The following is a 24,987-nucleotide window of genomic DNA, read 5'->3' as shown; positions in this document are numbered from 1 at the left end:
ATCTTTACCTATCCCTTTATCTCTCTCTATTTATTTCTCTTCCTCCTCTTTGTCTCCATCTTCCTCTCCCCTCCTCTATCTCTAGACACGATTCCCTCTATTTATCAATCCATCACTCTCTCTTCCTCTTCTTTGCAGAGCTCTATATCTATATCTCTTCATCCCTTGTCTTGATCCCTCCATATTTCTTCTTTAATCTCTTCCCCTATCTCTATCTCATTATCTTTGTATCTCTCTACCCTTATATGTTTCTGTGTACCTATCACCATATATCAATTCTCATCTCTATCTTTATCTTTCTATCTACTCTTAACTAACTGCACTATTGATAGAAACTTAACGCATCTTATCTTGTTTCTTTGATAGATATCATGCACAATTAGTAAGACCACCCTCACATAAATATCAATTACCAATCTTTAATATTCACTTAAGTAATCTATATATACGTAACAAATTCCATAGTCACAATTCGCTAACAATAATTTTAGAATCTTAATTCATATACAAAATCATCGTGATATTTTTTTAAATAAAATTTGATTTACCCTCAAAGAATGTGAAACTAGAGTCAAAGTTTTCCCTTAATGGGTCACCTAGCGTCTAAATTGTTGGGAGAGGACTTGAGCGTAAAACCAAAAAGAAAACATTAGATTGCGTCTGAGGAGGGGAGGCAGGAGATTCGGGATTCCTTGTTTAGCACGGGAAAGGGGAAAAAGCAGAAGATTGTAAAATGCAAACTCGGAGGCTGTAGGAAGTGTAGGGTATACGGGAACCATTCATACCCCAATATGTTTGATTAAATTCTTGAGGTGAGGTGAAAGAGCTGTAGGGAAACCGAAATATCGAATTGTTACAGAGATGGCGAATGCGCTGGATCATCGAGCGAGAAGATCGAGATGGCAAGGAACCTCCATGGGATCCATTACTCTCGACCTCAAACCTGGATTGGCCCTCGGCCCTTTCACACTCGGTATCTTTTTTTGTTTTCCCTTTTAATTCTCTTTACAGTTGACGCTTCATGTTAAATAAACATTCCACAGTCCAGTACATCAAAATTTAGAACATTCATCGGTGTAACCAAATAGGTGGCACCGTAAATTCTGAAACACAAGGCGTTTGTACTTCAGGGAATTGATCAATTTTCACATTATCTAAGAAATCGAGCAAATTATCATATGCTACCCAACTCTTCGATCTTGTGAATTTTGGGCTGGCAACTGGTAACCGTTCATACCCCAATATGTTTGATTAAATTCGTGGTTCGATAGGGCCCTCCTTATGAATAGCAAAAACAATTGGATTACAAAGTGAAAGTCTGTAGACGAGAGCCAACTAGGCTTTGAGCAAAAACTAGTAGAAACGAACTTAAAGGCCAAAACAACACCACAAACCCAGGTCAGAAAAGCGTAGAGACTCAAGCCGACTCCCAACAAAGAAGAATGGACAGATAGAAGATGTTGTTATTGTATTCAAGAAGATATTCGGATCAATTACATTGTGACACTAAACGTGAGCACCTTGAGTAATCTGTGGGTCCCATAGGTTGTGTGGCCTCGTGGATGTTATTAAAAGCATTCCTTCATTCATTCAACCACCAACCACCAACCACCAGTACCAGCACTGCCACTTGAAACATCCGCATCATTGCATCATCCTCTACATCCGCAGACAGCCAACCTGCAGACACCTTTTGAGAGATCTTATGATAACCAATTATCACTTTTGTGGAACAGCTTGTGGGGCTTGGCTCTGATTACCTAGATTCAAGATTGGACTTCACCAATCTCTTCAGTACTCAAAATTGACCAAATAACCTTATTCTCGTCCATATCAGGTGAGGTGAAAGAGCTAGCAACTTCAAGAATCTCATGCGTGTGAGACACAAACTGGTGATTAATAACATTCCTCAAATCCAGGCAGAAAAAATGCAGGCTTTCGACAGAATGGTTAACCACCAAAAGTTGCTGAGAATGCAAACTGAAGTTGTTAGCAGAATCAGCAGCAGCAGCAACGGATGGGGCTGGAGGGGTTATTATCTATCCCTAAGACACTCTTTACCTGTTAAGGTGACACTGAATCAGACAGTGGAAGATCTTCCTCATATGAATGTCAGAAATCTTCCCCTGGTGATATGGGTCACGTTCCACCACACTGATTTTTTGCCATTGTGTCGTGTGACACCACAGCCATTCACCATGTAGCAGGGCCATGTGTTTATCAAGAACAACACAAAATGGCATGCAAGGAATCGGCAATCTAACACATTTAAAGAACGACTGCCAGCAGGAAGAAATCATAGCGAATACATTGAAATAAACCACATGCAACAGATCCATTGGATGGCCCTAATCACAAACTAATCTTGCACCAACATAATTAGCGCTATACTGAGGGGATGGAAAGCCAATGGCAGATCACCTCAAGAAATACAAAATCACAGTGGATGATTAGTACTAAAATATTTTTCAAGACCTTGCCACATGTCTGGAATCTCTGGATGGTCGTTAACCAAGGCAGAAAAGGGTGCTTGATTGACACCCAAATTGTCAAGAAAGTTAGCAACACTATTATTTATTTGGTTACAATGACTGAAGCTTACCTCCTCAAGCTGGGTGCATAAGTTGTTAGCTTCATCTAATAGGCCACAAAGCTGTCAATTGAGACATGAGCCACAAGAAAGCCCGTCAATAACATTTTTCTAGTCACCTTCAATCAACAACTTTTTACATTGAACCAAAGCAGCCAGAGAAAGACCATGAATCATGGCCTTCCATCTGCCTCATTATTTGTTTTCATCTTGTTTTCATCTCAAGGAAGAAATAATCACCTTTAATTAAAGCTCCCTTGGAAACCTGAATAAGAGCAACAACCTCAACAGGATCATGATTTCATATATTTTCATGATATTATTCGAGTGTGGGATATTAACAAAAGTTGTTGTTTTTCAATTAGTTGTTAACAAATTTTTTTCTCATTCAGCAGTTAAAACAGAAGCATGCTTGCAAATGACTTGGCTTTTGGCATTAACTTGCAGGTATTCCAATTTGTGAAGCCTTTGCTTATATTGAACAAAATCCAAGCATTTATGATGTGGTGCATGTGAAGTACCATGATGAGGTGAATGACAATATCCTTTTGCTTCTAATTTCGCTGCTTTTCAAAGGTTATTTATGACTTGACAATGACTCATGTATTTGTTTAATAGTTGAAATTTATGTACAGAAAAGTCATCGTTACTTGAGTTTATGGGAAAGGGGAGACGTGGGGTTATGGTTTTTTAGGTCTACAAATGTTTTCTTCTTGGAGTTTGGGATGGCAGCGAGTGACTCTCAAAAAAGTTCTATAAAAATTTATATTAGAACTAAAAGAAGCTGAAGTATTGTTCAAGTAATACTGTAATAAAAATAACCGATCAAGATCCCATGATCAAACATCAATTGACATTATCATGTTTTTGATTGGAAAGTTTTCCTTGTAGGGTGCCCTGCTGCTTAGATGCCACAACTGGGCCTTGCTGCTTAGATGCCACAACTGGGGTATGTTGGGGTATTCCACACTCAGAATTGGTTGTGTTAATTTTCTGTAGTATGCATTCAACATATGTGCATCAAAGCATAGAGAATGTCTCTTAGGATTTGAACATTGGTAAATCAATCTAGTTGTCATTGGATGACATCATCATTTGTCATATGACTAATGACTAAAATGCATAAACTTGGAACTGTAAATACAAATGCCATATAGAAAGTGCTGAAGTAAATTCACAGTGAGAATCCATTTTACCAATGATCAATTTGAAACAGGGATGATATTATCAACTAGAAGCATAAAATTCATTCATGAATTTCAATATACAAAGTACAACTACAAATTATCAAACTAAAACTCTAAACTAAATGATGATTAAAAATGCATAGTGACATTGAGCAACAAGCTCAGTAATCAGAGCTAACATATAATGGTAATGTCATTAACTACTCCTTATCACTAAAACTTCTAGACTTGCGTATTTTTGCAGCTAGATCCTAATCAGTCCTGGCTATACAGCTGGTCCTCATCAATCAATGTTGGCTCCTCAGTTATGTTGTTTGATTCTCTTGAATTTATTGCCTTGTAATGAATAAGATTCAAGGATCACTGTACAACAACAAGCTTCTTTGCTCTCCTAGAGGTAAGCTTGTTCCCTATAACAAAGTGGATAAAGCTATATATAGACCAATTATTTTCAGTAGTAAGGGAACTAGAAACTTGTCAAAGGAGGCAAATGGCAAGTGTATGTAGCAATGATGGAGACCCATATACCTGCCACCAGAGTATGTGAAACTAAATGTAGACCAATTCTTTTCAGCAGGAAGGGAACTAGAAACTTGTGAAAAGGGGCAAGTAGCAAGTGTACGTAGCAGTGATGGAGGCCCATATACCCACCATCAGCATGGATAAAGTTATGTGTAGACAAATTCTTTTCAGCAGTAATGGAACTAGAAATTTGTGAAAGGAGGCAAACAACAAGTGTATGTTGCAATTAAATTCCTCTTAACAGAGTGGATAAAGCCATATGTAAATCAGTTCTTTCAACATTAGGGAAGTAGAAACTTGTGAAAGGAGGCAAATAACAAGGGATTGCAGCAATAATGCAGTCCCATATACTTGCTACCTCTGTGCCAAAATTATTTTGTCTATATATGCCAAACTCTCGTGGTCAATTGAATTGATCAACAAATTTAATAATTGATCCATCAGGATCTGATCAATTGAGGACCCTTCTCACTATAATTTTTTTGAGCGCCTTCATCATGCCCCCTTTCACCTTGTTGTCATCAATGGGAACAAGTTCTTCTAGACCTCTCCACAAACTATTTGAGTTTCTCTTCATATGCAGCCATCTGTGAAGGAATATTTAGTTTGTCCCACTTTTGCTGAATGATGGATTGAATGTGTTTGTGCTAGAACTGCAAGTAGGGCACTTTGATTAATCACAACTTTCATCTTGTCATGCATGCTATCTGTGCATTGATAACTCTCCAAATTTGTGGCTCTTAGAGTCCTCAAATGTAAAAATAGGGGCTATAATAGGTATGATGTATCTTACGTTTGACCAAAAGGAATCAACTGACTGCCACTTTTCTTGCTCTTTTCCTCTGGTCTGCCTTGGACTCCCCTCACTTAGTCCACTCCAAAGTTGTAATTATTAGTTGTAAGGCCTCCTATAACTCAACCATTCTCTTCAATAAAATGAAGCAGGATGGAAATCTAGTGTCTACTCTCTAATAGTTGTAGGAATTCTTTCTTGAAAAGAACTAAATTAACATTGATGAAGTATGATGGGTGCAAATGAACATCTGCATGTCCTTTGCCTCCACCTTGCTAGTCCACTATTAAGTCATAATCATTTGTTGTAAGGGATTCTTCAACTCAACCATTCTGTTCAATAAAGTGAAGTAGGATCCAATCTAGTCTCTGCTGGTTTAAGGATTTCCTTGCTCGAAAAGAATTGAAATAACACCGATGAGGTGAAATGAGTGCAAATGAACATAAATGCTTTCTTTGAATCCACCACAATCTTTTTTACCCATTCAATTTTCCAATCTCCTTGACTGTATTGTTCATGACATGCACATAGCACGAGTTCCTATAGATGTCTACAGGTAGTCTCAATTAATTTTTCTGTTGCCTGCTACCCTTTTATGCTGCATTGATGGGCACTTGCACTAAATTAGAAGGGCCAACTATCTCAATATCTCTTAGGATATGAAATTAAGACCTTGCATCCTTTTGCTTTATTAAAAAATTAACTGTCTTAAGGAAGTAAGGACCTCACTCATATGTGACTATGACAATAATAAATGTGTAGCAGCTAATGTCTGTCCATCCAAGATGATTCTGCACTTATGTGACACTCATATGACCTTCATATCCCTTGTCAACAAGTTAACCTTGGAATAGTTTTGTTACATAAGTTGGACTTGTTTTGCCTACTTCAGCCATAGCCTTCTTGAAATAAGGAGAGCGTGCAACATGAAATGAAATACTATTGGCAAAAAAGTTTCCAATGGGAGCATTTGCCTCCTTTTGAGTTTAACATCCTCAAAGGTACCTGTAAATTTTGTTGTCTCCAAAAAATATTTAATTAGAGAATTTAGCATATACTACGTTGTGAACTAACTTATGGTATACCATGTTATGAAGACTTGGTGCTCCGATCAAAGAATTAGAGAGGCCATAGAAATTGAGAAACATTGATATTTGATACAATATAAATAGTGATTATGGATGGAGAATGAGTTATACATGGAAAACTTTACTACACAAACCAATCAAAATCTGAACCTCCAATATTTTGCTCATGTTCTGTTGCAGAATAATTAAACCCCTTTATAAGACAGTTTGTCAATTAAGTAAATTTTAGCTGTTTATTTGTTATTTTAATTACTTGAAGAGACAAGATATCTAATTAATCAATTAAAAGGGTCAACCCCATTAAGTTTTAATAATGATAAGTGACTCGTTTTTTTAATTTCTTGACCTCCTTTTTTTGGTTGACCTCTTGCTCACCCATTCATCACGTGCCTCCTCTTTTTTCCAATGTGTGACATAGTTAAGAGAAGAATTTCTGCATCCTTCTCAAAGGTTGGGCTTTATTCCTTGTGCTAGGAAAGGTGTCTCAACTTTAGAGCCTAATATTAAGAACACAAAAATTGAAATTTTCGGTCTATAGAACAAATAAACTCTTTTTTCAGTTTATAGAACAAACACTCAATTTTTGGTCTATAGAGGTTGTTTTTGTCCCTGAATTTTTTTGAGATGGGTCACAATTGTTTAATAAGCTCTACAATTTAAAAAAGGGTCTGGATCAGCTTTCCGGATCAAAAGTTTTGGTCTTTGGAAGATGGGCCTCTTGCATTCGAAATGTTAGAGCATCTATGATGCGTAGGAGAGCTGTAGAAGAAAATTACAGTTACTTGATGACTAATTTATGATGCGTGTTATGGCATGCCATTAGGCATCTTTGAATGGAGATAATGAAGCCAAAATGGAGTGACCAAGTTGGTGAGTGGGTTATGATGAGTTTATAGCAGGTGGAAGGAATATATATGCTCATGTTGGAATTTGGATGTTTGATTTTTAACTAAGGATTTGGACTCCATTTTTTGGTGGTTTTAGCTCATGGTTTATTAATTACCATTTGACAGCTTCATGTATTAATTTTATAGGTACTGTTATGTTGCCAAAATTGCTCCAGATCTCTTGTTGGTGATACTTTTGTAAGGGCATGGTCTTGTGATTGTATTGTAACCATTGTTGCTGATAATACAATTGTTTTCTACTTTGGAGTGAGGTTTTCCTTTCGAAAGGGTATCCCTAACAGAAGCTTGTGTTATGGAATAATTTTTGTTGTGTATTTTTTCTTTATAATTGTGTTTATTTTTTCTTTATAACTGCCAAGGTCTAATATGTTTGCCAAAGAAATGGGACTCGGACTCGGCTCGGGCTCGGCAAGGCCGACTCGGACTCGGACTCGGGACTCGGCTCCAGACTCGGTTGGACTCGAGAAAGTGAAAAACTCAAGAAATTTAGAGATTTTTAAAGATTTAAAACTTGTTTCAGACACCCTTTATTGAATACACCTTAAAGACACAATAACATCATCAAACTCGGCTCATTTGATTACATACACAAGTATACATCAATCACATAAGCATAAACGCAAATTGTAGCTGAAGAAAATAACAAACATAGATATATAAATATTGTCAAATTTATACAATATTACAAAACTCATGGAATAAAAAATCCATGTCATCATATGATCATCATCAAATGTTTCATACAAATGCCAAAGGTAAATAGTAAATACAACTACAAGTGTACAAGCCTATGGCCCAGAGGGCCGTGCACCCTCTCGCCTTGGCCCCCTGCGAAGGCGTTTAAAGTAGGTCTTGGATGATTCAGCAGCCATAGTCGCTCCCCGTGACACCATGCCATGCTCACCAACATCAGGAACAACTGTGTCACTCTGAGTCTCAGTATTTCCTGTCTTTGCTCGTGCTCTCTGCTCCTCCTCTGCCATGGCTACAACTTTAGCCTCTATATCTACCTGGTTGATCCAATCAATGTCATCATCACTAAAGATAGCCGTAGGAGTCCCAGGAGCTGTCTGATTCTCATTGGCCCACTCTGCTTCAAGATCAACCTCATCTAGGATGATAGGAGAGATGTCAACTAATGCTTTCTTTCTCATTCTCAGGCGGAGGTTGTAGTGAACAAAGATGAGATCATTCATCTTCTCCACAGATAATCTATTGCGCCTCTTGGAGTGTATGTGCTCAAACATACTCCAATTGCGCTCACAACCTGATGCGCTGCATGGTTGGCTCAAGATGCGAATGGCCAACTTCTGAATATTTGGTGTCGTTGGGCCAAAAAAGCTCCACCAATGATCTGAGTTTGAAATGAGAAAAAGAAATAAAATTAGTCTCACTCATGAACTCATTTAACAAGTTACAATATAGTATTGAATAAAACTAAAATTAAGCCTTACAATTTATTTTTACCTAGCATCATAGTTGTCCTACCGTCTTTGGCGATAGGATGAGAGAAGGTCTCCCCTTGTGCATCTGAGAACAACTGTAGCTCTCGAATAAGGTCCATCTGAGAAGTACCAGCAGCTCCCATCTTCTCCATGATTGCGTATAGCCTATTAAGGACCTCCACATCAGCCTTGAAAGAAGGGATAAAATGGAATGCCAGATTCAGATAATAGGCTGCCGCATGGATGGGCCTATGAAGCTGATGATGCCATCTCCTATCAATGATCTCCCAAATGGGACCATATTTGCTCTCATCTCCTCCATAGACGAATCTGATGGCCTCCTTCGCCATATCCATGCCCTCATATATATAGCCCATTGCGGGCTTATCTCCATCCGCAACTCGCAACAAAACCACCAAGGGCTTAACAAACTACAAAATTGAAAATATTGTGTAATTTAGAAAAATGAGCAAATAAGAGAATACATATAATAAGTTATAAAACATGAAGTTAAATTGTAGAATTTATAAAAAAATTACCTTCACTATCTCATCACAAGGGACCCAAAAGTGTTGCTCATCAAAAATGCAGTCTGCCATATCTTTCCCTGCAGGGGTGGTAGCATAGGATGAGGAAGACCACACCTCACCAACAATCATACGTCTCAAGGCAGACTTAGACCTAAGCATGGACTGCAATGTGAGGAAGTTTGTGGCAAATCTTGTGATTCCTGGATGATGCAACTCCTTCTGCTTTGTGTATTGTGTCATAAGAGCCAACACCCATGAATGATTATATACAAATTTGTAGATATTTCTTGCCCTTTCTACACATCTCTTGACCCATGGGATTTTTCCAATATCCTCCAACATGAGGTCAATGCAATGAGCAGCACATGGAGTCCAAACTATAGATGGGTGCCTCTCCATCAATAGTCTACCTGCAGCAACATAATTTGTTGCATTGTAAATTGTAATTAATGGAGGTACAAACTACAAGATAGTAATTAATTTGCAAACAAAATTAGTTTGTAATCAAAAGTTTACCCGCAGCAACATAATTTGCTGCATTGTCGGTCACCACCTGTACCACGTTCTCCTCACCCACATCTTCAATCACCTCCTCTATTTGCTCACATAGGTAGGTGGCATTCTTGCAATGGGCGGAGGCATCAATGGACTTGATGAAAATAGTGCCCCTTGAAATAAAAAAATAAAGCTAGGTCAATGATCATTCAATAAACCATTAGATAAAAAATAAAAAATTAAAGACTATATGAAACTAAAATGAATCAATCACCTGCAGAAGAAACAAGAAAATTAAGGAGAGTTCTATTTCTCCTATCCGTCCAACAATTAGTCATGATGGTGCAACCTTTAGTGCTCCATATCTGGCGTTGTTCATCTAAATCCTTCTTCACATCATCCACCATTTGAGACAAAATGGGTCCCCTCAAATCACTCTCACTAGGGGCTTTGAACCCCACCCCGCACATGGTAAGGGCATCAACCATTTCTTGCCAATAAAGAGACCTGTCGCAAAGAAACTCAATGAGATAAGTTAAGTATAAAAATTCAATGAGATAAGTTAAGTATAAAAATTAAAACAATCAAACATAAAAGTTAGTAAAACATTCACCTGGCTACAAAGAATGGAATACAGCTGTAGCTCCAAAACTTGCCAACTGCTATTTTAGCAGCATCATGGACCTCCTTGTTCCAACCCATGCCCTCAAGCGACGGTTGGGAGCCAGGAGTAGTGCGAGGCACAAAGAAGGAATCCAACCTAGATTTACGAATCCTAGTTCCAATGCTAACACTCCCACTACAACTACTAGTGCTAGGAGCATGAGAAGTGGCAGTGGCATTGCCACTTATAGAAGTAGAAGCAGAAGCACCAGCAATAGCAAACTGAGTGGGACGATATGAGGGTAAGGAAGAAAGGCCTCCAACACAACCTAACCGTGTCCCTCTTCCTAAAATTGCCTCTCTCCCAATGGCCGCTCGATCCTCCTTTTGTTTCTTTTTCCTTTCAATTTCCTCAACCATTACATAACATTCACGTACGGCCTCAAAGAGTGCTTTTAGGCATGGTTCGGCATCATGTCCATGCACACCAGCAATATGGTAGTTCAGTCTATATATACCTCCATGGAATATTGTTTTGCAAAACATACATTTTGTTTGCCCCTTTCCTTGCTATGGAAAATCCTCATGATATTTCCAAGCAGGGTTCTTTCCAATGGGGGGTCTAGAAGCTGAAGTAGACATTTTAGGATAGTTTTGTGAAACTTGAAGTTGAGGCAAATAATAAAGTGAAGTTTGCTGCAATAAAACATTACAAATACAAAATAAAATTAATACATAGTACATACATTCAAAAAAACTAAAGTAGGGTTTGTCAAACCCTACTTTTAAAAAAAAGAAATTTACAAACTCTACGTAGTACAACACTACAACTACATACTACATGCTACATACAAACATACAAAAGATTTTGAAAGAAAATGTAAAACTTTCAAAATGAATGAATAGAAAATGGAATTTTTGCATACAAGAAACAAACTAATCTTCAAAACAACAATCTTACCTCTTACAACAAGCTTGAAATGAGCTGCAAAGTCTTCCTATCCAACTCTTGATGCACCAAATCCAAACACAATGCAGCTCCAATGTGACAAATTGAAGAAAACTTGAGCTTCCTCCTTGCTGGTTTTTCTTCTATGCACCCTTGTTTTTCTTCCCAACTCACTTTACTCCTTTTTTTTGCAAGTGAATGAAATGAAGGTCACTTTTAGGGATAAGAGATAATTAACAAAAAAAAACGGAATTAAAAAAAGATTGCAAACTAATTTTTTTTTGGTCTTTAGTGTTGGTTGACGCCGGCCGAGTCTGGGGCTCGGGACTCGCCGAGTTTGGCGAGTTTGAGCCAAACTCGCCAACTCGGCGAGTCTGGCGAGTTTACTTGTCAGACTCGGACGAGTCCGAGTCCGAGTCCCTAGGACTTGGACTCGGACTCGGACTCGCCGAGTTCAGGCGAGTCCGGGCGAGTCCCGTTTCTATGATGTTTGCATATACCTCTCCTCAGAGATTAGATTAGGAAGTGTTTCTAGGAAGTATTTCAACACTAATGCTTCTTTATTTTTTGTTATTTCTTAAAGTAATTTTTAAAAGAAATCTATTATTAAAATTGGTTTTCCTTGATATATCAAGATAATTAGATGTTTCTGTTTTTTGGTCTTTTGTCATTCCTTAAAATTATCCTTTTTTCTACATAGATGTCATGGCTCTAATCCTTAATTAATAGATATTCTTTTTTGTTCCTTGTGTTGTATTAGGAGCCTTTGATGTTGGACCTTGTTGTCAGTTTTCCTGATCATGGATTTCATCTTCGATTTGAGTCTTCTTCACAGGTACATTTTGAGTTGCATTCTCTTCGCTAACAGGTGGAGTTGTAGAGATTGTGCTTGTAACTTGTATTCTGTTATTACTTTTTTTTAAATTCCTTCTATTACATTCTAAAGAAAATTAACATGATTTGGACATAATTTGAAATGTGAAACTCTGAAGGGCACATGGATCTCAGTAATATTTAATTCTATTCTTCTTTACAGGTGCTTTTTCTAGTTGCTTGCTCTTTGCTAATAGAGGAAGCTATAAAGATGACACTTATAACATCTATATTGTTCAATTATTCTTTGAAAACTTCTCTTCTTATACATAGTGTAAATAACATTACCATGATTTGGTTTGTAGGTTATGAGAAAAAATGTGAAATTTTGAAGGATACATGGATTTTATAGTATCTTGGACATTAATTTTGCATTTAAAGAGGCAGATTGAAAGATGTCATGGTCTAGATTGTGGGGTATAGATTTTATCATATGATTTGAGTTTGAAGAGTTTATATTTTGTACTTCTAAAGATACCTTAGTTAAGTTATCTTCAAATATCAAGCTTCCAGTTAAAAGTTTGTTTATGTGCACCTAAAACGCTTCATAGTAACTGACAATATATCCGATGGTTCCCAAATTCAAATATTTTGTATGACATAAAAAGAAAATAAAGATATATATGCTCTATAAGAGCAATTAAAATGATACCAATGAGACTAAGTAACAGCTCCATAGAGCACAGAACAAAGCATCAACTAAAAAAGTCAGCATACTCTCAAAATCAACTTGTAAAGGACAACTGATTATTCAAAACATTTATTTGTATACTTAAATGTTTAAAACTGAAAAATCAATTTTAAAGTTCAGTTCAAATGAAGCACACCAACAGGTCCCTTTTAAGGATGGCATGTGTCCTATCACATCGTGTACCTTAGAGTTGAAATGGTCTATTGTAGCTTGCATTTCGTTCATCATACTCTTGACTTGTTTCTTTATGAGATTTATCATCCAGTCTAGGTAAATCACATCATAACATGAAGAAAGAGAGGAATCCTAACTAAAGAAGTTTAGATACAACTGGAGAATCTGCTTTGTTGTCACCATTTACAGCTATAGACATTTGATCAATCGCATTTTGTGCCACCTCTTACATATTGGCAAGTCTATCAGTTTATCCGTGGATATCATAAAAAATTCTGTCAGGAGTGCTAGTAGGAACAGGAAAACCCACAATTAGCCCGTTATAAGTAGCACCACTAGCTTCTACCGAGTCTTTTTTTACAATCCTAGCTTGTGCCAAAAACACCAAATTGTTGCTGAAAGTACTGATAATTCAGCACATTCCAACTCTCCGCATCTGTCTCTTCTCTTCTGGCTTAATGTTGCACTTCGTCTAGACAAGAATCAAGGCAAGTCTTAGAGAGATCCAAGTCTCAACCAAGTAATCTTGCTGAATGGTCAAGGATCCTGTATCCAAGATTCTCTTTCAGGTTAGTATTTGGAACCTTTAGGTGAAGATCAACATGCAATGCAACAATTTGGAACGTGACTATACTAAAGTAGTTGTGTTATTGGGTTCCTACCTCCCAATACTCGTATGGGTAGAGTCTGGGTCTCGGTCCTGGGTATTAAATTATTTATTATTATTGTATTTAATGGTCATCTAGTTTAGTTGTTTAGGTAATTTCCTTTTTGTAGTTAGTTTCTTTTTAGAATGTTTCTTTCGTGTTCCTATTCTCATCGTCTTGTATTCTCCTATTAAGGAGCCGTTGTCTCCTTTGTAAAACTTTGAATATCAATCTATTATTTCATAGTATCAAAGTGAGAAAAAGATCTTCTGACAAATTTTCAAAATTTGTGCTTTTTACCTGGAATTTTTTTTAATTGTTTTTTTTTGAAAAAAATGTAGTTTTCTCTTTTGCAAGTTCATGGTTTTTTGGAAAAATCGAAGGATCTTTTCGCATATTGCTGAGGATTCTCGCTGCAAGGTCGAGTTTTGGTGGGTACTGGTTTGTTGGATTTTTTGAGAATCACGCGAGGGTTTTTCTATGTTTTTTGCATGTGAGTGGTGGTTTATCTCTGAAAACCACACTTTTTTTCTGCAACTTGAGGGCACTTTTCTGGGTCAGATTTCAAATCACTAGGTCTCACGCGGGTTGCAGATGACGGATGCTTTTTTTTAGATGCATGATTTTCAGACGGGACTGGTAATGCTGCACGAAGTCTCTTTTTTTCTGCCGTGCAGATTGTCTTTTTTTCGCCTATTCTCTGCGCGACGCTTGGAGCCTTGCCATGTGAAGGGTTTGCAACTAGTTTTTTAGGTTTCCTTTGTGTGCAACGGGTCTGCAAATTGTTGTGATATGTCTGCAGATCGCGTCGCATGAGGGTTTCTGAGGCTGTGAGAAAGGTCGCACGATTGGAGTTTTTTTTTTCTGTGATCTCTGCTTTTTTATTTCAGAATCTTTTTTGCACAATTTTTTAGAACAAATCATGGTTGATTTGTTCTTGTGTGACTGGTTTTTCCATGATCCATTCCTAGGGTTTCCAAAAGCTTTTGCAATTTTTTTTTCTGATTTTAAATAAAATCGTGGGTTGTCTATGTTTTGTGCAGCATGGCTAGGGTTTTTGTTTTTTAACTTCTAAAAAAACAAATCGTGTGTATGTAATTTTTGCTGCACATGTGTGTGTGCTTAAAACCGGCGCCTTGGGTTTGTGCCAAGAGGTATTTCCTTTTCTCAGCGCCTTGGGTTTTGTGCTAGCTTCACGTTGAAGGGTTGATTGATTTTGACGAAAAAAAACAGATTTTTTTCGAAGATCGTTTCTGACCTCATATTTTGTGCCACCTGTTCTCTGAAGTTTTTTGACTGGTTTTGGATAGAAAAATCAGATCTTTAAGTTTTGTGAGAAGTTGACCTTGTTGGAAAGCGGGAGGGATGGCATTGTTGACCAACATCATGTTAGAAGGCAATCAACGCTTCAATGAAAAGAATTACAATACCTAGAAGCAGAGGATGCTCTCTATTTTTGAGTACTGGTGCCTAGACCAGATTGTTTTGGGATTGTATACTTGTCCCACAGTGGGGGGCAAAGACTAAGACAAGTTTGATGAGTGTAATCGAGAAGTGATTATATTTCTTAAGTTATCAGTCACCGATTAGATGCTTCTGGAAGTGTCGTCAAACAAGATTGCTTAAGAGATTTGGTCTCACCTGAAGGATCTGCACGAGACATAAGATAAGGGCAGAGCTTTCTTTCTTAAGAATATGATGTTGTTCTCAATCATGATGAATGACAAGATGTCCTTGTAGGAACATCTTATGAAGATCAAGGACATTTGCGATCAACTGGAGGCCATTGGTTGCAAGATGGAAGAAGAGGATATGGTGGTCATTACACTAAAAAGCTTACCACGATCCTTTGAGCACTTCGTCGAATCTCTCAACATGTAAGAAGTTGTGTCAAATGTGAACCACTTCTACTTTTTCAGCCAATATCAGTTAATAGACATTATGTCAAACACTTTGTATACATGCCAAATTTCTAAGTTTTGAAGAGTTATGAATGACTTAGATTCTCAATGGTACAATATGGTTTCAATATATGTATTTAAAGCATATTTCACACTCAGAAATTAAGAGGCATGTAATGATCGAACCATGAAATATGCTTGCACATAAACATAAGAGCATAGTCTTTTCTTCCTATAATCAGATGAAATAAGGATTACAACACAAAGATTGATCCCTAACCTTTACCAGCCTATGTGAATGTCATGCAACTTCTGTAATGCTTTTTGATTTCCAGCTATAGCCACCCAGTGTGAAGAAAGGACACCACTTTTACTTGCCGATATGTTTGAGGTTGATTCTGAAAGACTAAGATCACCGATATGACATGCAGGCACCAGGCTCCCATTGGATGGCATCCATAATTAAAGTGGTCGACAAAGTTAAGTCACAGTTCTTCCTGCTTTGTATTTTTCAAACTTGGCCAATGGATTACACAAAATATGTTAATGATGACGATTCTATTCTTCTTTCACAGCCGCCAACTGAACATAAGTCACACATGAGGTGTAGGAGTTGCGCTTAAGCATACGAAGGCTCCTCGATAGCTATCTAATTCACACACTAATATCCTTCATGCCCAGCAAATGTATTCAATATGAATTCAGACGCTAGGAATCATTTAGAACATTCATCTGAATATCCATCTGTTTCATCTAGCAGTAATGATATAGATTGCTTCTCCAATTCATTGCAAATTATCTGCCTTTGTCTAGAATTAGGTACACGACCTCTCCCTTCCAAGTCTACGAAGACAAAATTGTATTGAAGTGTAACAAATGTTGGCCATGGCTAGACCAGGAAATTCCACACCAAACCCAATCGCACTACTTCCAAAAATGCCCACTTTGATATATTCACTCTCGTATATGAATGTCTCCATGTCTTGTTGATTGCTTGACACATTAAACTATATAGATCAAAACATTCTGAAATCTTTTAAGCACCTGATATATGTATTGCCTAATATGGAAGATCACGATAATATTAATACTGCAACCCGAATGTCATATGGAGTTCCTTTAATTTACTTCTGAGATGCCATAGCAACCCAAATAGGCTCACGCCAAATATATCCCATAGAACTTAAAACAAAATAGTATATCGTTGCAACAGGTTGTTTGCATACATCTACGACCTGCTAAACTCAAACAATATTATTATATGCTCACGATTTTCTCAACAGCTTATCTTCGCCAACTTGACGATTTCCATAATAAAACAGAAGCCTGTATTGAAGCACTATCACCATAAAATATACCGTTTTCCCTTGTGCATAAATCTTAACTTTATTATTCATTCCTGAAATGCAGGCTTTGAACAGTAAAATACCACCAACAGTACCTTATTTTGGATATTTGGAACAATTCCTTATTCTGAAGATAAATTTATTTTGATACTTAATAAAATACTCATGTACGATTATTCTAACCAAATGCTGAAATTTGTCTTCTTGGAAGACTTCACAAATTTCACCATTGATGCTCAAATGTGAAGTCTGCCACAAATCCACCACAAAGCAAGTTGGGTTTTTGTTCAACCTGAACAAGATCAAGGGTTTTCATCCTTGAACCTTCTAAAAGCCCAAAGCTTACCTATATTCTTCAAATAATTTCCCGTATGCTCCTCTTCTTGTTGCCACCACCTTTTTATAAATTATTTTGGGCAACTGCTTTTGGCAACTACCAATAATAATTATCCCATATTTTAGCCATAAAGTGATTTTATAAATATTTTACTCTCAATTAAAAATCACTTTATTAAATAATTATTAATGAACTATTAATTGTCTTAAATAATTTAAGACAAATTAATAAATAAATAAATAAATAATTTAATTTCTCATAGCTGACAAAAAGGAACATTACACAACATTACATCCTCTAATGTTGACTTGAAGTTTGATGAGTTGTGCAATAAGCTCTTGTAGCAAGCTAGGTGGAGATAGCAGTTTCGTAGCACCAATGACACAGCCGGTGTGGGATGGGCGTTTGCTGCCAAGGACAAAGGCAAAGGCGAGCCTACTCAGGAGGAAGGACAAAGCAAATTTGAGGAGTGTTTCAAGAAGAATATAACATGTCACTATTGTCGTAAGCTTGGTCATGTCCAAAGGTTCTGCAGAAAGCGATTGGCTGATAAAAAAATCCAACCAGGGAGGGTCTCACTAGTAGGTTCATGTCGTAGAACGTTTTGACGAGGAGTCAGCCTTCTATGCATTCATGGCCAAATGACTTGCAGATTTTGTCTAGCCTTTTGTAGGGTAGTTAGTACAATGACCATTAAGGGAGGGTATTAAAGTAGTTATCATTATTGTATTTAATGGTCATTTAGTTTAGTCATATAGGCAATTTCCTTTTCGTAGTTAGTTTCTGTTTAGAATGTTTCTTTTGTGTTTCTATTCTTGTTGTCTTGTATTCTCTATTTAAGGAGCCTTCCTCTCCTTTGTAAAACATCGAATATCAATCTATTATTATTTCACTGGGCTAGTTCCCCATTAGGTTTGCCCATGGTCTCTCCCAGGCACTTCAGGTTCCTCGTGGGTCCTTCACAAAAGGACCCATAGGAACTCAAGGTGCCTGGGAGACCTTAGGTCAAACCTAGGGGGACCCAAGGGCTGCCCAAAAAAAATCAGAAAAAAAGTGATCTTTTAAGAACATTTTTATAATCATAAAAAATGCCTACATGTCATGCCTTTGCCATGATACTCCTCACAACCTACCTTAAAGAAGAACAATATAATAAGATATCTATATTCAGAAAATTGTCTTATGAAATAAGACTTCACAATTTTCTATCTGTAGCCCATTAGTATTCATCTCCTTAATCTGTTATGATACTCCTCACAACCTACCTTAAAGAAGAACAATATAATAAGATATCTATATTCAGAAAATTGTCTTATGAAATAAGACTTCAAAATTTTCTATCTGCAGCCCATTAGTATTCATCTCCTTAATCTGTTATCTAATCAAGCCAAGACAAACAGATATTGACTCTATCCTATTGATTCAACCCCAATGCTTAGGACAATATATACGCAGCAATTACAAGGGCATGTGTGATTATTGTGGAGCAGCGATTCTATTACTGCAGGCAGCGATAGAGTCGTATTTATTTATAAGTTATGAGGAGCATTCAAAATAATATTAATTAAAATTATGGTCAGCAATTACAGTTAGTAAACAAAGATTATACAAACTAAGGGCAAGAATGATAGAAGAGGCAGCACAAATCAGTATTGCTCCCTTCATGGAAAGGCACGAGGATGAGTAGTGAGTACCATTAGTTATTATACAAGGCAGCAATAAAAAGGGAGCGGACAAAGATTAAAGTTAATAATTCATTAGTTAGCAATTGTGAAAGGGTACGCATGAAACTAGAGTTGCATCTCTTTACAAAACATTGCATCCATTCAAGTTGTCACTATTTTTGAAAGAGATATAAATAGAGTTTGAAGGGGGGAAGAAAAGGGGATATTAGATCTGTTCGTTGCAATTTTTGTACACTTGGGAGGCGTGCAAAATTTTGGTTTCAGCCACAGCGTGTGAGTTAAAAACTCTCGTAATTCTAAGAGAAGGCTCCCTCTTTTCTACTATTGCAAATTAACTATAACACTAATCTAACTTGGGTGGGACAACATCCTTTTCTTTTTTTTTCAGAAAAGATGATATTCTTTTCTCTTTTTAGAAAAGAAACTCCAATTAGGAAAACAAATAAAGCAACTTAAGAAACTTTAACAAATACAAAGATGCTTGTACAAAAAGAAGTGAAGTTTCCGTGAAAGCCCAAAGTCTTCTGTCACTTCCCTGGGACAGGAATGTAGAAACAAAAGCTCAAAGTCTTTACTTTCCTACTGTCCTATCTACATTCCAGAATGATTAATATGAGAACAATGTACAACTTACAACAACTCAAAGTCTGTTGGTTTGATGTACCTCTAAACTGCTATAAATTAGAACAACTACAGGCACAAAGTCTTATAATCTCTCTCTATTATGAACACTTAGCTGCGATAATTTAATCCTCAATATTTGCAGCACAAAGTCTACAAGAAATCAGATTAAAATTCTTTTTAAAAATCTCACCAGAATCTCAAGTATATGCAGAAAAATATTCAACTATGACATAAGAAAACAATGGATATAGGAACAAGGCTTCAACACAAAGTCTGAAACTCAAATGCCTTCGTGATATTGCTTGAGAAATCAATTTACAAGTATAAAACACAAAGTCTTTATGACTGTAGATTTCTGCAGAGTTTTCTTGTTGGCTAAAAAGATAAAAATTACATAGAGCACCCTCCTGTATATATAGGAGAGGGGCTGAGAGCAAAAAGTGGGAGAAGTCCAACTAACTAAGACTTTTTCCTCAACCACTATAACTAACTATGATTTATTCCAAATTACAGTCCTATTGTATTTCAATTTATAATTTGTTTACTTGCAATTACAAGTTACAAGATTACAAGTAATGAGATTACTTGTAATTACAAGTTTTGATACTACATGTAATTTTTCGAAAGGAAAATACATAAAACAAAAATAAAACTCAAATGTCATGAGACACTACTTGTTCTTCTCTATCTCTGGCCATGAAAACTTGAAACTTGTTGATTGATTCCTGCAATTCATTAGGATTTGGGCCTGCTGCATTCCTTGCAACAACAACAGTTTTGATGATGACATCAAAATATCTCACTGTTGCTACTCTATGTTTCTCAAGAGCAGTCTACATTTTGTCAAGGAAAACTTGGCAATTCACAAATCTATTAATTGAAGTGACTGTAAATTGTTCAGATACAAGCTTTTGATGAAGCCTTGAAACCAACTCAAAAAGCATTACATCCTTAGGAAGCAACTCTTCATTTTGACTTACCATCTGGCAAGACATTTTTCTCAAATTTGGAGATAATATTTTGCTGCACTTCAGCATTCATTTTAAGAGCAACTTCAATATCTTTAATCAAGTCCTTGACAAATAATGACCTATTGATCATAAGCTCCTCAAACTCAATATACCTTTCCCTAATTGGTATCATAGTGTGATTGCACAGGATTTCCAATTTGACTTGATTAATTTCATGCCAAATTCATAAATCTCTTTTTGCAGATTCCAAACTTTGCTTAAAATCTTCTAAAGTTTGGTTCAGTTTTATCTTTGCTGTCCTTACATTGCCCAGCACCAGTAAGACTTTCTTCACCACTTGAGCACTTCGATTTGCCAGTTGATCTACCCAAGAATCAAGAGCTTTGGCCTTTTGAGCAGCTTTCTCAACTCGTTTGATGGATTCTTCGGAAGTCAAGGGAGCAACCTTTTCCGAAGAATTAGTGATCCTTTGGATCATTGAGATGAGTTGTGCGTTTTCCTCCTTGAGCTTATCTTTCTTTGCTAGGAGCTCATCATAACTTTGAACCAATGAAGCTATTGAGTCCTGAGCATCATGCATCATTTCGGCATGTGTTTGCTTTCCTAGTTCCACCCTCGTGAACTTGTAATCAGATAGCTGTATCTCTCCTTGTGGGTTATCACCAAGAGGTTCTGCCACCTCTGCATACTTAATCTTGTTACTATCTACAATCACTCGTGAAATTGTCTTGGCTTTCTTGGCAGCCTTGGGCTTAGATTTCCTAAGCTGTTGAAAGTCAAACACATCAGGAGAAATCTCCTGCTTCTTCCTTTTTAGAGTAATTGAACTCAACCATGGGGGTAAATCCAATGAGCTTGCATTTGTAACAACAATTGTAGTTTGTGTAGAAACAAAATCTGCCTGTACCACAGTTGTCATTCTAGGTGAAGTCTCAGTCTGGACAGCGACAAGTGTTTGCTCAGATGGCAAATCGTGGCCAACTTAAGTCATGAACCTATCAAAGCTTATGGCAGAGGTATCAATTTCAGGAAGCGACACACTTGATAGAATGGCATTGTTGACGTGTATTTTGTACACTATCAAACACAGAATAAAATACCCAAGGGTACCTTATCCTCTCTTGAGTAAAGGCTCTGATTGCTGAAGATATCGCGAGAAAGGATCAATCAGGGTGACTTCAAGGTTCTTTGTTGTAGGATCTCTACGTGTGGATAAGCTCTCTGTGGTATGATGTGATTTGCTGGAATCACAAGGGGACTTACATTTGATGATTGAACGTCTGATCTGCTTTGAATACTGCTGGAACACAGGCTCTTACTAGCTTTGATTTAAAAAAAAGAAAAAAGATGAGGGTGAGGAAAGGATCTAATTCTAATACTAAGAAGGTAAGAGCAATGAATGATCTTTGATGAAATTCTAACTAAGTCTTGTTTTGACATCCCAGGACCATCTCCACAAGGTTAGTGCGATCTTCGAAGGAAAGCTTTATGATGTTCAAATCATCACTGCAGGCATAGACACCATCAGGTTGATGCATATCAATGAAGAAGCGACAATTGAAGTTAAGCTTAAGCTGAATGATTCCAGTTGACTACACAAGGCAAGTCTGCAATCAACAAACTGCTAGTAGTATGGATGTACGAATTTCACCATCAATCAAACACATTTCTTCCACTCATCTAATAACATAAAATCAAACATGAGAAGTATAGAGACCATGCAAATTGTTGAATCGACCCATAAATTTCACCATTTCTTCAATGAAGTTTCACAAGTCTTTTACAACAACCTCTTGGCAACAATCTTTGCCTTCTCTCTCTACTCTACTCTAATTGCTATTCTATCAACTGCTAATCACCTTCTAACTACTCTCTATTCACTAACTCTATTCTATTCTAACTCTCTAACTACTTTCTATCTATTACCTTTACAAATGAAATGCCAGGGCTTATATAGTGCCCTCAATACAATTCGATGGCTTAGATCAATTTGAGATCAATGGCCAAGATTCAATAATGAAAACCCTAATTAGGGTTTGTTACAACCATTACATAACATTTAATGCTTGACCAATGAAATAATTGTATTGCTTGGACACATGTCCTCTCTGGAAAATCCCACCAATGGATAGCCGGGGTAGGTACATCGAAGTTTGTGCCACCTTCCATGAGTTAGGTACATTGAATTTGGACATGCTGAGGTGGACCTATCCGACTGCAGAAGTGATGACTAGGATGCCACCTCGCCTTGTAATGTTGGATTGGAAGAGGTCGCCCTTGTCCTTGCTTGATCGAAGAAAGCCATCCTTGTCGATGCTAGACTGGAGGAGGTCGCCCTTATCCTTGTCCTTGATCTTCTTGGAGGAGACCGTCCTTGATCTGGCTTGATTTTCCAACGGGATCTCCATTTGATGCCTACACAAAATATTAAAGTTAGTCTTTTGAGCATCAAACCTCAAAGCATGAAATTTAAGACCTTTCAAAGGTAAAACTTAAGATATTAATTTGAAAAAAGTCATGATAAATCCAGAACTATACATTTTCAAATTAATCATGAATGGAAATTGGATTTTCAAGACTTAGACTTTACAAAATTGCAATGGGATCACAATAAGTCTAGAATGAGATCTTCAAAAAAAGTAATTCTTCATACCTCCTCCTTTGAGTATTTAAGTACAAAACCTTAAAAAATGAAGGAAGAAGACCGGATTTTGTTGGGCAAGATTTATAGCCCTCCCTTAGATGAAGTACGCCTCCTTTAGCCTTCAAAAAAAATCTGGAAATTATCCTCCAATCTAGCAAGAAATTCGCCTCTCCAATAGCTTTCAAGATGAATTTTGCCCTCCTTAGTCTCCACACTTAGTAGAAATTCGCTCCACTCTAGCTAGATTTCGCACCTTCAATTAGCTCTTCAAATTCGCACTTGAAAGAATGATTGAATGATTTAAATTGTGAAAAAACACCTCCAATATATAGAGCACTCACCTTCCACTTACCCATGAGGCCGACCTAGCAAATAAAAGGTGAAATAATAAATAAAACCTCAAAAGGAGTAGGCCGACTTGTCAAATAAAGGCAAAATAATGCCTTGTGCGCTCCACATTTAATTTTTTATTTCACAAAAATTAATTTTAAATGCCTTTATAATAGAAATTCGATTTTTTGAGGCCCAAAATTAATTTATTAAATGCCAATTTAATTAATCTTTTCAAATATTCCAAAGTTAGCAATTTGGCATCTAATGCGATTTGGAGGATAGTAATGCCCAAATATGGTAAAAAATAATGAATGCCATTAACTTCGTTCTGGTCCCTTGGAGAGGGACAGGAGCGCTTTTTTTCAATCTAGGCTAGGATTTTCAAATTTTGAAGTCAAATCTTTGTTCACCATGCTTTAGAAGATCCTTCCCATCTCGCACAACCTTGCCTTAGCATAATCTCGGAGGGAAATTGTTGATTTTATAAAAATCGCCCTGGTCCTTCAGTGAGGGACAGGAGCACTTTTGAGTCTATTGCACAAATTCTTGATCACATCAACTTCAAATTACCCTCCAGGCGTAGAATATCATTCCCCACTCCTTCTTGAGTCTTGGTAATAAAAATATCATTTCAAAATGCAAGGTAAATGGGCATATTTGGAGATTTCGCCCTGGTCCCTTGGAGAGGGACAGGAGCACTTTTGCCAATTGTCGTCAAAATTTGCAACTCTTGCATCTCAATTCCACCTCGAAGCATTTTAAACATCATTTCAAACTTGCGCCTTGGCCTAGATTTGTCCAAAATTGGTGAGAAAAGCTAGGTAATATGTTTTTTCGCCCTGGTCCCTTGGAGAGAGACAGGAGCACTTTTGCAATTTCAAGCCTATCCGTCTTTTGCTAGCTTTCCAAATTATCTTCAACGGGCTAATCATGTCTTCTTCCATTCATTTCAATCACAAACTTGCCTTGGCTTTGCAAGAAATTTGCACTTTTTGGAAAATCGCTCTGGACCCTTGGAGAGGGACCGGAGCACTTTTTGGAAAATCGCTCTGGACCCTTGGAGAGGGACAGGAGCACTTTTTGGAAAATCGCTCTGGACCCTTGGAGAGGGACAGGAGCACTTTTTACATCTTGGCATACTTCTTTGTTCTTAAAAACCCTCAATTGCGTCTAAGGCATAAAACATCATTCGTCCTTCCCATCCAAGTCAAGTTTTGCCATAAAATATCAAACAAAGAGGAGAAACTTGAAAAAGTGCCATGGTCCTTCAGTGAGGGACAGGAGCACTTTTGTCATTTGGGTTGATTTACTCCTTTGTGAACCGCTTAAATTATATTCAATGGACAAAACATGCTTCCCTTGACCTCTTCAAATCGTAAAATCACTTTAATCTTGCAAAAATAGTGCAATTTTGAAATTCAAGCTCTGGTCCTTCAGTGAGGGACAGGAGCACTTTTTGCCTTCTAAGCCAAATTGTCTCACTTTTCATCTCGAAATTCCTTTGCTAGGGAAGATTTCATCTTACTTCACGCTATGAATAAGAGTTAATGTCCAAGAAAGGTCTAAAATTGTGCATATAGAGAAAATCGCTCTGGTCCTTCAGTGAGGGACAGGAGCACTTTTGACCTTTTAGGCAAAAACTTCATCATTT

At 37.1% G+C, this 24,987-nt stretch overlaps 1 protein-coding gene across 2 annotated transcripts in view; it reads left to right on the top strand.

The window, feature by feature from the left end:
* The first annotated feature begins 615 nt into the window (after nucleotides 1–615).
* Nucleotides 616–24,987, top strand: part of LOC131029574 (PHAF1 protein At3g51130) — a 98,214-nt gene continuing 73,842 nt past the window's right edge. Inside the window, exons 1-3 of one of the 2 annotated variants that reach the window (XM_057960084.2) lie at nucleotides 616–973; nucleotides 3,038–3,120; nucleotides 11,871–11,945. In XM_057960084.2, coding sequence (XP_057816067.2) covers nucleotides 862–973; nucleotides 3,038–3,120; nucleotides 11,871–11,945 — 270 coding nt within the window. In that variant the 5' untranslated portion in view covers nucleotides 616–861. The remainder of the gene's footprint in view (nucleotides 974–3,037; nucleotides 3,121–11,870; nucleotides 11,946–24,987) is intronic. The other variant, XM_057960083.2, reaches the window with a different exon arrangement.

The sequence above is a fragment of the Cryptomeria japonica genome, chromosome 3, assembly GCF_030272615.1.
Source record: "Cryptomeria japonica chromosome 3, Sugi_1.0, whole genome shotgun sequence".
Lineage (NCBI taxonomy): Eukaryota > Viridiplantae > Streptophyta > Pinopsida > Cupressales > Cupressaceae > Cryptomeria > Cryptomeria japonica.
This window is presented reverse-complemented; position numbering and strand designations above follow the sequence as displayed.